The following is a 13,531-nucleotide window of genomic DNA, read 5'->3' as shown; positions in this document are numbered from 1 at the left end:
TGGTGGTCAAGCATAATATGATAAAATCAATTTTCGACAAACACACACTAAAAGACCCCATAACTACAAAACGCTATGGACGTCATGCTCCACAAGTAAAATCCAGAACAGCACAGTGAATACAACCAAGTAAACCAAGGCGAGTGATACTGTTTTAAAAGTAAAGGGTAAGGACAGCAACAGAAAAAAAAAAAACAATTCTCTGTAATACTCCTGTGAACAAGCCCACACATGCAATTTAGCGATTGTTTGGGGTCAACATGACCCGTCTTCGCAACATGACCCGTCTTCGCACATTATTATATTTTCTCTGCGGTTTCGCTTAGGAAAACATTAGTCGCAGGTCCTTGTTGGTGACCTGGATATTAAATATAGTATAGTTAGCCTCAAATGGAGTCTCTACATGTAAAATATGATGCTGAGGGATGTACACATGGATTAAATTAACAATATAAACACAATAAATACAGTTTTTTGTTTGGGGGTGGTGGAATGTTGAAAATGACTTGGGAAATAGAGAACAGGGTTCAGTTACATCCATTAGCAGTAGTGAGGACAGTCACTACTACATGCTGACATGCCGTTGCGGGATAAGGTTACCTCTGTTAGGGAAACATGCTGAGAAGGGGCGGTAATGGGGTGTGGGTCTCTAAAGACACAGACAGCCAGGAGACAGACCACAAAATTGACAGGTGTAGACGCATTATGACTGCCAGGCCGAGGACTCTTGACAATCCAAAGTAATTCCCAAACACTGACCTAGAAATGCAGCCTGACACAGCTAATATAAATCTACTTTATTTATATTGTGTATCATGCATGTCCTTGCCTGGGACAACGAGTTTGAGAGACTGTAGAAATGCCATTTGTTATTTATTTTGCGAAATTGTGCTTTTTTTTTTTTTTTTTTCCCCACTTTCAAGCGGCGGACCTGTTTGTGAAGGTGTGGCTGCTTATGAAAGCTGACAGGCAACCTGGCGCAGGGTGCGAATGCTGATCCAAAGCGGGCCGGACAAATGTCTGCACACACACCAGCATCCTGTCGCTGGCTGCCCGCGGAGATGTCAAACACAATGATGTGGTGAGAGGCTGCGGGAGGGCTCGCTGCTCGCTGCTAGGAAGCCATGGTGCACACAAAAGACACATGCAAGGACACAGATTCGCACACAGGAATACGCCGAGCACCACCGCCACAAACACGCCTGAAGGGGAACGACAACAAAGCAGTCCCAGCGACCTAATCCCGGTTCTGACTGGAACGGTGAGCTCTCTTAGCAAACACAGCGTTGGCACTATTCATCTCACTCCATTGTCTAATTTCAACAACTCGATAATTGTGTTACACATGTCAGGTCCCCGGAGCCGGGACAATCCTGCAAATCGTTTCAAAGTGCCCCAAATTCATTAATTACAGAGTGTGTTAATCTCATTGAGATGGGAGGGAATGGAGAAAGGGAAGGACCCTCATAACTCATCCAATTAAGTAATTGAGTGTTACTCGGATTAGGGGAAATGAAAGCAGGAGCCCCACTGAGATTGAGGACTTCTGATTCCATGTTAGGAATGCATACATAGTCCTTCCACAGATTAGAAGTAAATATGTGCTAAACCTGATCCCATTTGTCTGAAAGCTCAACATTCACTTAGAAGTATCATCTAACTCCTTACTTATAGTCCACCAATGAAAGATTTTGTTGAAAAGAAGATAGGCGGCCTTGCAGTTATGAGTAATATTAAAGGACTGTTAGGAGTACATAACACCTTTTTCTTCTACTTGATCAAGTAGCTTGAAGAATTATTTGTCTGGCACTCTTCTTGATGATTAATCGTTGCTGACCACCTGGAGCTCTCTAATCTCAGGAACATAAATTACAATGATATACGGAAAACAACAAACTCACCAGCATTTGTCACTTCACACCTGCAGGGGGTCAAAGTACTACGGTGCACCTGGCTTTTAAGGCATCCCATGTGGTCGCAAGATTCCGATACACTTTTTCGCACAGTTTAATTTGGATGGTTTTTCAGAATACTGTGAAAATATTATACTGTGCGGCACTGAAAACTAGTGGCATTAAAATTACTGTGCACTGTGGTTTATCATGCCAAATGACAGGTGTGTGAAATGGCAATAACGAGAAAAGGAAATTATATAAGCAGAAACACAAACAGTCAAACACAACACCGCTGACCATTAGCAGGAAGACGGCGAGGAAATTGAACTAGACTGTGCAAGTTCTGCTGTCCAGCCTCCGCACACTGCAGCAATCGAAGCGTTGCTTGTTAAAAGTAGCAAACTGTCTGGGCAAAGACGCCAAAGTCTATTTCATTTTAAAAATACTGCCAGCCTCAGGGCTCCGTGCCATTTAAAGAGTGGATCCCATAATTCCCCTAAGTGCTTCGCCTCGCAAAAGGCACTACGTACAAATTAATGAACAAATCAACAAACACAAAGCCAAGTTCTTAGTGAGGCTCCTCTCCAGCAATTAGTAAAAGTACATTATCTGACTTGATGGAACAATACAGAAACGGATATCGTCCAGCTGGAAAAGGACGCATGAAACGTGTCCAGTGAAGTCTGCGAAGTAAAAAGTTTGAGAGGGTCAATCGCAGGCCAAGAGTATGAGTTGTGTATCTGTTGAGTGTGGGTGTGTGTTTTCATTGAGCAGTCTGCCTGTCGGACTGCCGAGCAGCCCAGATTATGCATGAATCTGGGCTGCTTATCAGCTGACCTTTAAATTGGAGCCGCGGAGTGACTGCAGGCCCAAGGGCTGACGCTCCCACCTGATTGGCTGCTCCGCCTCAGACCTGCTGACAATAGAAATTAACAGAGCCAGGTGGGCATAACCGCAGGCGGAAGGAGTACAGCGGTGGAAGGAGATAGGGAGATGCGGGGGAGGGGGCGGGTGCATTAATATAAAAATTTATTTCCACTATTTTCCTCAACCTCCTGCCTTTTCTTAAGCTTCAGGAGAGAAGGAAAAAGTCATTATGTGCTGTGAAGCATGCTAACGGTGGAGCAGGTAAGAACAGAAGAGCTCCGCATTACCTGGATTTCATCTCGTGCTCACTCATGCTATCTCTCCTCCCATCTCTCTTTTTTTTCCCCCCCTCTCTGTTTCACCCATTCTTTCCATATCTTAATGGCAGTGGGGTCTCGGCAAACTGTGACTGTTTGATAGATAGATATCTCCCGTTGGAGAGGGGAACATGGAAGAGGGGACGGGGGCTGAGGATGAGGTGTGTGTTCTGTCATCCGCGGGGAAAAGGAGCTCTGTGTGTCTGTAGAGGATGATGGATTACATGGGGGGCCCCGGGTTTATGTGCGCGTGTATGTGTTTGTGTGTCCGTGCGCGCGTGCGTCCCCTCCGTTGTGTCACTATGTACACAGCGAACGCATGGCAGTGAATTAATTTTTCACAACGGCAGCTGGAAAAGGTCATTAAATAAAGCAAATGTTTGTGAATGGGAATCCCCGGGAATTAACTTCAACACCATATACGCAACAGTGCAGTGTTCTGGCAGTAAGCGGGAGAATTATGCTGTACTGTGGACGCGAGCGCAGGTGGTTGAGCACACAGGCATACGGCTGTCCTTCTGTCAGATTAAAGTGAGTCAGAAAAAAAAAAAAAAAAAAACGCTTCGGATTTAATGCGCTTTTGTGTGTGCTCATGATGGCCACTTCATGAGTGTGACAGTTACATGTGCTACACCATCCCCATGCACGGTGGACGGGGTGTCCTTGCCTCCCGTGTTCCTGGCCGTCCTTCTGCCATGGAGCAAGGGTAGGGAGTTGAGGTCAGCCAGCTCCGCCTGTTTATTTTCATTCCATTCCAGCGATCGGCGTGGGCTGCAACTGATCCGCCATATTCATACAAGACACTGAACATGAGCTGTGAGTGTGGGCATGCGTGCGTCATGTAATACACAGACAAAGCAGGCTCAAGGGGGAAGACCGTGTGGCCAGTCACAGCGCTGCATCTGTCACCAGCACAAAAACCCCACCAACTGTCCAGGCACAGGAGACAGAGAGCTACTATTACAATCTGTGTGTGTGTGTGTGTGTGTGTGAGAGTGTGTGTGTGTAGGCTCAGCAATGCATGTGGGTGAGACCTTATCATAGCTGGCCACATTCCTAGCAGGAAGATAAAAGAGGCCAAATGAAGCAGATCACTGCTGTGCGTGAGCAACACATGTGTGTGTGTGTGTGTGTGTGAGAGAGAGAGAGAGTGTTTGTCAGTGATGAATAGGTGTTTAAGGACCTAAACCTCACAGATAAGCGAAGGAAATTATCAGGGCAATAGCGGCAACAATAATGTTACAAATGTGAGATCACCTAAACACCACAAGAATCCCCCCCTCCCACACACACACACACAGACGAAAATCAACTACATTCAGGGACAGCATACGGCAAAGTATAAGTTTAACATGCCATAAAAAACGTCCTCTTGTCTAGTGCATGGCTGATTATACTTCTCTAGTGTACTATATGAAATAATGAAGCTGAATGAAGAAAAAAGATGGGTTTCAAGGTATCCCCAGTCCCACATTTAAAGCAATTAGCTCGTCGCCCGTCAGTTTGTGGCTGACCGTTGGTCAGTAGCAGACATTCGAGGCCCTAGTTGCCTGGAGCCCCTTCTCAAATGTGAGTAAAAGAAGCAGAATGTAAAAATATTGCGAGTAAGTGAACGGGTCTTTTTCTCGCCATCCGTTTCTGTTTGAAAAGAAATTACCACCAACGATGCAGCCATTGCTTCTGGGTTCGTGTGTTAATTAACTGTATCAGTCACTCCCATTGGTCGCCTCCTCAGTTGCGTCATGTTAAAACTGAGATTTGCTCGGCTAAGTACCTGCCCCACAGGTTGTACACTGTGATCATCACTTCAGCTCGTTGAATTTGATTAAATTTCCATGGTCTCATGTGGCTACATCGCTGTGGGTCTCTTCCTGTCTCTTAAAAGTTACTACAATACATGAAAATGAGAGCACTGGCCAATATGAGATGAAAAAAAAAATGATTGCGTCATTGTGTGATTTTAGTAAAAAGCAGCATCATGTTCTGTTGATCTGATCTAAAGTTAAGGTATATTTTTTAGTAGTTTTTATTAAAATAGTTCCTCTTTTTAGCAATTCAAAATCTGTCTACTGTAACGGACTCCACACAATCAGTGGTTTAGTGCATGTTCTGCAAACACTGCGACTGATATATTATGTCAAGATGTGTTGGTGGACATGGTGCCTTTAAAAGAGAGTCTGGCTGTTTTAAGATAGCAAGGTTGGTAGAGGAGGTGGTGAAAACAGAACTGGAAAGTGTCTCATAAAAAAAGACATTCTGCTTTATTGAAATCTCTATTTAATCTGTATTTACGGTGTGTCTGGCTATTACCTGATCGAATAAACAAGACTATCGATAAACATTAGATCACAACCCCAGACTATTTTCCTCTGTGATTCCAAACTTTCTAACCTCTCTTTGTCTCGTCCTGATAGGACGCACAGAAAGAACAGAAGACGAGCTCCCTCCTCCGAGCCCAGAAGAGAGAATTTGCCGGATGACGAAGCACATCTCTCCCTCTTAAGAAACGTTGTTGCATTTCATTAGGGATAAGATTCATCACAGCAAGCAAACAAGAGAGCCGTGCAAATCATATTGGAGGAATTCCTACACTATCCTCGCTGTTGTCTCTCGCACATATCCAAACGCACACATACGCACAAAGCTGACACACAAAAGGCACAAAGCAAACAAAAGCTGAGAGAGCTGATTCAGGAGACAATGGGGTACATTTAGGACGGTGATACTACGTGATTGCTCATTATTGCGCACTTCAAAATGACACATTACTGTGGCAGCGGTAAAAATGTCAGCCAGCAGCCTGGAGTTAAACAGGCAGATTTATTTTTTTCTTTCCTCATTGAGCAATCCGTCAAAGGCCTGAATCCCAAAAATGTTGAACATGTAGGCCTTGGCTTGGTGCTTCTGGTCAGAGGTCCAGTGCTCTGTCTGAGTGAAAGGACACAAGAAGGTCCGCTTTGAAGATGGCTGTCGAGTTCCAGCTGTGACCTTGGAAAAAAATGGCTCAGATAAGGCCTGTGTATAGACCAATTTAACAGGTCACAACCCTGTCTTGGAGTGGGAGCGACACAGCGGGAGCGTGTGAACACAGCCTGGAGGATCTGTCCCATGATGAGATGCTGGCGATAGCTAACTGTAGCCCTGACCCTGCAGCGGTGGCTGTCAGCCTATTGATTCACAGCTCGAACGACTGGGGAGACGGGGACAGAGTCAGGTTGTGTAGACTCAACTGGGACAATGTGTGATAGTATACGTGTGCGTCCGTGTGTATATGCGAGCATGTAGTAGACATCTAGCTGAGCATTATGTGCCTATGGCTGGCAGGCCAACAGCAACAACAGTGAACCGGGAGAGATGGGAGACAGGGAGCACTGAAGCCAACAGCTGCATATGGAACACAACAGATCTATTCATGACAGGTTGTACACAAATGCAGACACACACACACACACACACTTGGCACATAATGGACAGTGGCCCTGTTGTGGCTCAGGAGATAAGAGGGATGCCATGCAAGCTCTGTGAGTTACAGTGTGGGAGAGCCAAGGGGAGATGTTACCACACACTACGAGACAGCCCTCTGTGTCTTCTACTGTATTAAACACAATGATTGCGCCTGTCTGCTAGAGGCAGCACGCTGGCTCTGGTTGAGACAGCTGACTGAGCGTGGGATGGACCTGGAGGTGAATATAAGCAATATTAGATAATAAATGGCCTTCACTGAAAGCTTTGATATGGATATAAACAAGACATAAAACAGAAGGAAGACAAAGACACACGGAGACGCAGGAAATAGTGTGAGAGAACAACAGCCGAGTATTTGCACATACGAGAGTAGGAACACTGAGTTCTGGTTTACGCAGTGTTTGTTCTCCAGAAAAAGAAGCCTTTATTCTTTATATTTGAAGTTGTGTCTTTCTTTGTTAGCAGGGAGTGGGTGTAGCTGAACATGAACCGACAGCTCATCTAACGACGAAGCGTCAGATAACGATGGGAAGTAAAACACAAGGAAATGATGTATCTATATCTGTGAATGCAAATAGACGCTTACTTACGTGGTCAAGTTTTACCTTGTTATATTTTCAGCCTCAACTCCAATCAAACTTTACAAGAGAGAAACTCTACTGGATGCCTATAAATTGCTGACCGGGGAAGCACTGTCCTTGTTTAGCAGATTGGGCCCTGTGCTTTGGCAGCTGTGTGGACCCCTTGCTGGCTCAGACTGGTCTCTCTGGGAGAGGTCAATAGCAGGGATGTCTGCCAGGTGAGGGGTTGGCTCAGGTTTAATCAATGCCCGCCAGAGGACAGACAAACGGGCAGGCAGGTAGACAGGCCGGCAGGGTAACTACCAAGCAAAGATAAAACTATCCCTGGTGGGGTTCACCGGCCAACTCCTGGGCTTTCGCTGTGGTGGAGAAACTCACGCTTCAAAATGGTTTAGGGGATTGATTTGACAGCTAATTTACAGAGGAGATTTGCATAAGGCCACGCGCTAATCAGGCAGGCTTTCCTTTTCTGTCTTTTGTCTTTCCCCTCTATCTCTTTCAGCTTTTCCCTTCCCTTTTTTTTTTTTTTTTTTTAGACCACAGCAAATAGTAACAGATAATGTAAGCGAATTAAAGAGACAAGAGATTCAAATTGGATATTGATTACGAGACTAAAGCCTTTAGTGTTTTCTCCCGTTAAAGCTTGTGTTTAAATGATTGATTCACGATGTCAGCCTCCACGTCCTAGTGAGTGCATGGTGTTCGGGAACGGTTGTATGGGCCCGCGTCATGTCACACCATGCTAAGTGCTTTGACACGGCCGCACAAAGAGGCCTGCCTATCTGATGCCAATCTCCCAAGGTCCCGGTGTCACCCAGGTGAAGGCTTTCAGAGCGAGCAAGGACAAAGTCTGCTCCTCAACATCGCGACACAATGCAACCTGACTGACAGCAGAACAGACTAAATGGAACCCCCCCCTGTCAAGTGGGTACTTAAGTGGAGAGAGGAAAAAGTAAAGAAAGGATTCGGGAACGGGAGCATCCAGTTTTACACTGAATCCGCAGAAAAGAACAGGCAGAAAACAGAACGGGTTTCTGTCTGGAAGTGGCAAGGCTCACAGTCAAATAAAAAAGACACGCTTAACCTATGTATAGCATTTCCCAGGACTGTGGAATCACCTGGTTTAACCCGAATGCAGACTTAAAGCTGGCTGCAGACTGCTCATGAATACCTATCACTGCTGCTTTTCAATTCACAGATGTCACAGCAGTACTAGCACAAAAAAAAAAAAAGGAGAAGCCTTACGTAACACCTACACAAAAGCAAGAGACACGGCACGCACCATCTGCCCACAAAATTAACAACCAGGAACAATTTGCATGCATACAACTCACTGTTCTTGTTCTTGAAGAGGTTAAACATGGGGAGGATCTGTCTGAAGTAAGGCACCAGAGCCTCCCCCACCTTGTCTCCAGACATCACCAGATGCTGCAGGACTTTCAGGGTGGTGCACATCACCTGTTCGTTCCTCGTGTTCAGGGCATCTGGAGAGCAAGATAAAGGGCAGAGGTGAGGGAACGAGACTAAGATTAAAATGTCATATTAAATGAAAAGTTATTTTTCAAACCAGTTCCTCTGACGTAAAGTATTTACAGGTTGTTTGTTCAGGAAATTGAAGGCACAGTGAATGTAGTGTGATTCTGACGTCCGCAATTATATGGTACATAAGAGCGGAACTAGTGGAAACACACAAAATGCCCTTGAATCTTAACCCCCGCTCGCTCCCCTTTACTTGAAAGCATTTCCCTTATAGCTGGACTTTGATTCAGACTAGCTTGTCTGCAATCAGTGATTTCAAATGCACTGGGGAAGCAGGAGTAAGTGAGAGCCAATCACTGGGCTATTTGGCCTACAGCTGCACTTAACTCCATCTCCCACTGATAGAGAGAACAAAAGGGAAATGATGATGGGAGCGAGACACGGGGCTAGAGAGATCAAGAGAGACAAATAGAGAGAGGGAGAGGAAGAGGAAGAAAGAAGGGAAGGGGCAAACAACAAAAGACAGAATGTCAGAAACAGATATGAAGAGACGTGACAGTCGGAGAGCAAAGGGTTACAAAATGTGATTAGCGACTGACATATTTTTCTACTTTTTTTCCATGAGCCTCTGCATCAGTGCTGGTAATTCCCTTTGTGCAGACTAAAACAGCATACCCAGGGTTTGAAAGAAAAAAAAAAAAATAACACAGTGTCTTTTTATGAAACGTTAAACTGTCACTTTATTCCTGCTTCCACTAAAAGATGATTGTAATGGCGTCACAGCGCTTATTGACAGTGAGCACTCAAAACAACAAAAACGAAAAGCATGAAAAGACAAAGTCGCAACAAAGAAAACAGCGACAGTGTGAGTAGACACACCGAGGGCGTGCGGATGACAGAGAGGGGAAAACGTGTGTCAGAGACAAAAGGCAGAAAATTAGATAAAAAGAGGAAGAGAATGAGCACGAGACGCGGTGCTTGAAAAGGAAAAACTCAACTGTAATTACCTGAAATTAAAAGGCTGAATAAAGCAAATTTTCAATCTGGCAAAAGTAGGAAAACCTTCATTTGGCCTCGAAGAGACAATGAGTCTGAGTGTCTGCACTGTCTCATAAATACAAGATAACAGAACACTACTTTACTAAAGAGGGTTTTACTGTTAGTTTGCGTTCGAGATGTCAATTTGTGGTCAACATAAATTCTCTTGACACTTGACTTTGGATGAGCTGCGGAGCAGTGGTCTTATTCTCCGTCTCACAGCCAACGTCTTGCAAAAGACACAAACGACAAGAGGGGAAAAACAAAAATGTTGTGCTTGCGCTTGTGTTGGGTTGACGATGACAGCACTCAAGCACGATAAAGTGTTTGTTTCCACAAGCAACAACAGAGGCCAGCGCTGCTAATTTGCTGAAGCGCCTGTTGAGTCAACATTAAAAAGCTCAGTTTTGAACCGCTATGCCGTCGTCCTCCATCAAGGATACCTAGAGGTATCCAATTTTCTGCGTTAATAAATTGCTGCTGTCGCTGCTGAAGAGATCATTTGTTCTTATGGAGAATAAAGGACATATTTTAATGACCGGCTCTGAATATGCTCGGCTTTGCAGAGCTTTACAGTGAGCGTCGGCTCAAAATTTTGTCCGGACTTCAACTCTCACAGCGCTGTTAGTGAGATGGTATTGGTGGTGGTGGAGACCAAAAGCAGAACAAATGTTGGGCTTTTATTTGTGGAAAACACAGATATAAAGAAACTCTAACTCATTTCTGTCAGATTAAATAGTTTAATTTGCGATGCATTTTAAACCAAGTTGAACAGCTAGTTACTTTTTAAAACATTATATAAATTATATTTGCGAATTCGGTATGTCCTTCATAACGAAGTTGGACAAAATTTTCCATGGAAATACGGAGATGAAACCTCTGTTTATTTTTTAAGTTCTGAAACTCAATTTCCACCAAAATACCAACAGTTTGCCTTGGGCCGACTCATCTGAATGACATTTCCACAGGGTTGCACGTCTAATTTCAACAAGATAAATAAAGTATCTATCTATCTGTCTGTCTGTCTGTCTATGTATGTGTTGGACATGAAAGCAACAGTCAGACAAATATGGAGAATTTTAACGTCAGGATAAAGGCTTCATATTGTGTCATGGTTATAATTTCATTTCATTACAGATATTCAGTAAGGTACACCAGAGAAAAGGGTAAATAAAAAGAATTTCAATCATATCAAGTCATTTCTTTTGTATTGTGTTATGATTGCAATATGACTGACATTAATTACTCCCAGTTTTGTGTGCCTTTGTACTAAACGTTTGAACTGGACCTTTTTTTACTTACATTTACTCAATTTATTTGGTTAATTAAAACGATTTCACTGGTTTCAGATTTACTCACTATTTTTAAGTGTAAAAATGTTTCACCGAAATTATAAAGTACAGCTCAGTTCAAGTTTTTAGAGTGCATAACGCTTGATGCCGTTCTCATGCAGTAAAATCGATTCAGACAGTCCCTTTGGTTCTTGGGTGAATTTTTTTGTAAATTAGTCGGTTGAAATCTTAAATGTATCAATAATACACCAAACCAACAAGCAGGAGCGATCATTTCAGGCGCACCGTAATAATATCCATCCCTGGCGCCGTATTTAAGTTGACAGGAGAAAGAGAAAGAGCAAGAGCAGCCGTGAAATATTGTGTATGGCAGTTAGAGCACCAAGAGAACAGCACACTCCCCTGCATCACCCTGTGTTAAAACAGCTAATATGCAAATACCGAGCCGTCACAGGCATTCACACACAAAAGTCACACGTTGCACAGTCACACAGGCACGCACACACAATCCAACACAAACACATTAAAACCAAAATGTCAGCTTCAGTCATGAGCACAAGGCAGTGCTGAACATGACAAAAGTAATGCGATGTAGGAGAGTTGGAAAAGCGGCAAAGAAAGGTGGAGGAATACTGCATTAATGTGTTTTAGTGTATGACTAATGTGACTAATTAAACCAGTACCACTGCTTCATGCCCGTCTGAGAGACGTCTGTGTAGGCTTTGTCTTTGTCACTGACAGTGTTTGTCTATTCAGAGGACAAGGGGGTGGAGACGATGCTGAATGAGCAAATGCATTGTGCTTCATGCCATCTCTCCATCTCTGCCTTAGTGCCTCCCCAGATAGACAAGCGGCGAGATATCTGCCATCACCGAGATAAGGTGGAATGTGGAATGACAGGAATTTCAAACCTACATAACAAACAATGAAATTCTAATTACCAGCCACCGCAAACAATTTTCCCTGCTGTGACATTTGGACCGCGGGACTGTTCAATTATTCATCGGCACTCTCGCCTTCGCTGGAAAAGAGGAAAGGAAAAAAAATTAAAAGAGCGAGGGAGAAGGGAGCCGAGGGCCTGACGCATTAATGCCGGTTTAAAACCTGTGTTGGGACAAATCTGAATAAAGCAATCATCTATTCATGCTGGGGACTTGTTTCATATTCAGTGTGAAAATAAAACAATGGTGACCTTGTACTCTGTTTCCTGCGAAATGTCAGAGGTAGGGCGACACCTCAACGCACCGAATTGTTCTCACTCAGTGTATAAATACACTTTTCAGATCAGACGATGTTCCCGAGCAGAGGCGTAACTGAGGAGCTTCTCGTAATGAAAGTCTCATTTTGGTTCAAAGCTGAACAAATGTTATGCCAATCAACCGAGGCTCAATGCAGGCATGGCTCTGAATCCTAATCCCCATTTAGATAAGCCAGAAAAACCCAAACAACAGCATTTTAGTAATGTTTTGAATTTCTCTTAAGTCACCTTGGCACAGTTTGGCTGAATGAAGCCATTAATACATAAATTAATACATAAATGCCTTGGATATAAAATATCTGACTGCTTCAGAAATGCATTAAAAAAACATTTAATCAAATAAAAACCACACAAATATATTCAGTTCTTTTTCAGCTTCGTGATAGTCTTTCTAAAGCAGGGTGAAGGGAACACGGTGTACAGTAGGAGAGAGTTCAGTCTTCAAGTCACCGGGGACAGGGCCTCAGAGTATAATGTCAGCCAAAGCCTTCCTCATTGTGTATTCTCATTGGGTGACCTGCAGCCATCATCAAAATTCACCAGGGCCTGACGTGGCTCAGTCGCTCTGCAGATAAGAGCCTGCCAGCCACACTGAAGATGTATTAACGTCAGAGGAGGAAAAATATATATCTTGCCGTTTTAAATTGCAGACGGCCTGTTACTTTCTTCCTCTTCCCGCCATCCCTTCTTCCTCACCACTCCATAGAAAAGTAATTAATCTGCAACAGAGACACGGACCGGCGGCTTTGCCTCGTGGACGGCGAATCGGGCCTGATTTTTAATAAACCAAAAAAGTTAATAAGGAGCAGGCCATTTAAAATTCCATTATCAGGGCGAAGTGTGTGTTTTCATGAAGAGCACAACCGTCACCTTTGGTCTGGCACCCCAAAGGCAAACTGCTGAAGGGTTTGAACTTATAAAAATTCCTTCTCAGCTGGCAAGCAGCCGAGTCATTCTGTATATATTGTAAAGGTGTGTGTGTGTGTGTAAACTGGGTGGTTCATGATGAAGGGTCAAATAAACTAAAGGCAGTTTAAAATATTTAGAAGATGCGGGTAAATCTTGTGCCCTGTTCCCTACATTTAGAAAATAAACCAAACGCAGTAACACACACACACACACACACACAAATGCATACAGTGGGCTTTAGATACAGCACACAAGATGATGTGTAACGGTTTAGACCGTGCACTGTGCGCTCAGTGCGACTTCCTGCCAGGGTCAGTCTGTCACCGTGTCTCTCTGTCTCCAAAAGCCCTGCCTAGTGTTGGCCGTCACGCCCCTTTGCCTCCACAGACATTCAGCACCCGCACACAAACAAGGAACCTGCGTGCACACA

At 44.0% G+C, this 13,531-nt stretch overlaps 1 protein-coding gene across 1 annotated transcript in view; it reads right to left on the bottom strand.

Annotated features, from left to right (window-relative positions):
• pacrg (PARK2 co-regulated) overlaps positions 1 to 13,531 on the bottom strand; it is a 133,360-nt gene that overhangs the window by 47,878 nt on the left and 71,951 nt on the right. Inside the window, exon 4 of the mRNA XM_084569814.1 lies at positions 8,460 to 8,609. Coding sequence (XP_084425940.1) covers positions 8,460 to 8,609 — 150 coding nt within the window. The remainder of the gene's footprint in view (positions 1 to 8,459; positions 8,610 to 13,531) is intronic.

Source organism: Chelon labrosus (genome assembly GCF_963514085.1).
Source record: "Chelon labrosus genome assembly, chromosome: 20".
Lineage (NCBI taxonomy): Eukaryota > Metazoa > Chordata > Actinopteri > Mugiliformes > Mugilidae > Chelon > Chelon labrosus.
This window is presented reverse-complemented; position numbering and strand designations above follow the sequence as displayed.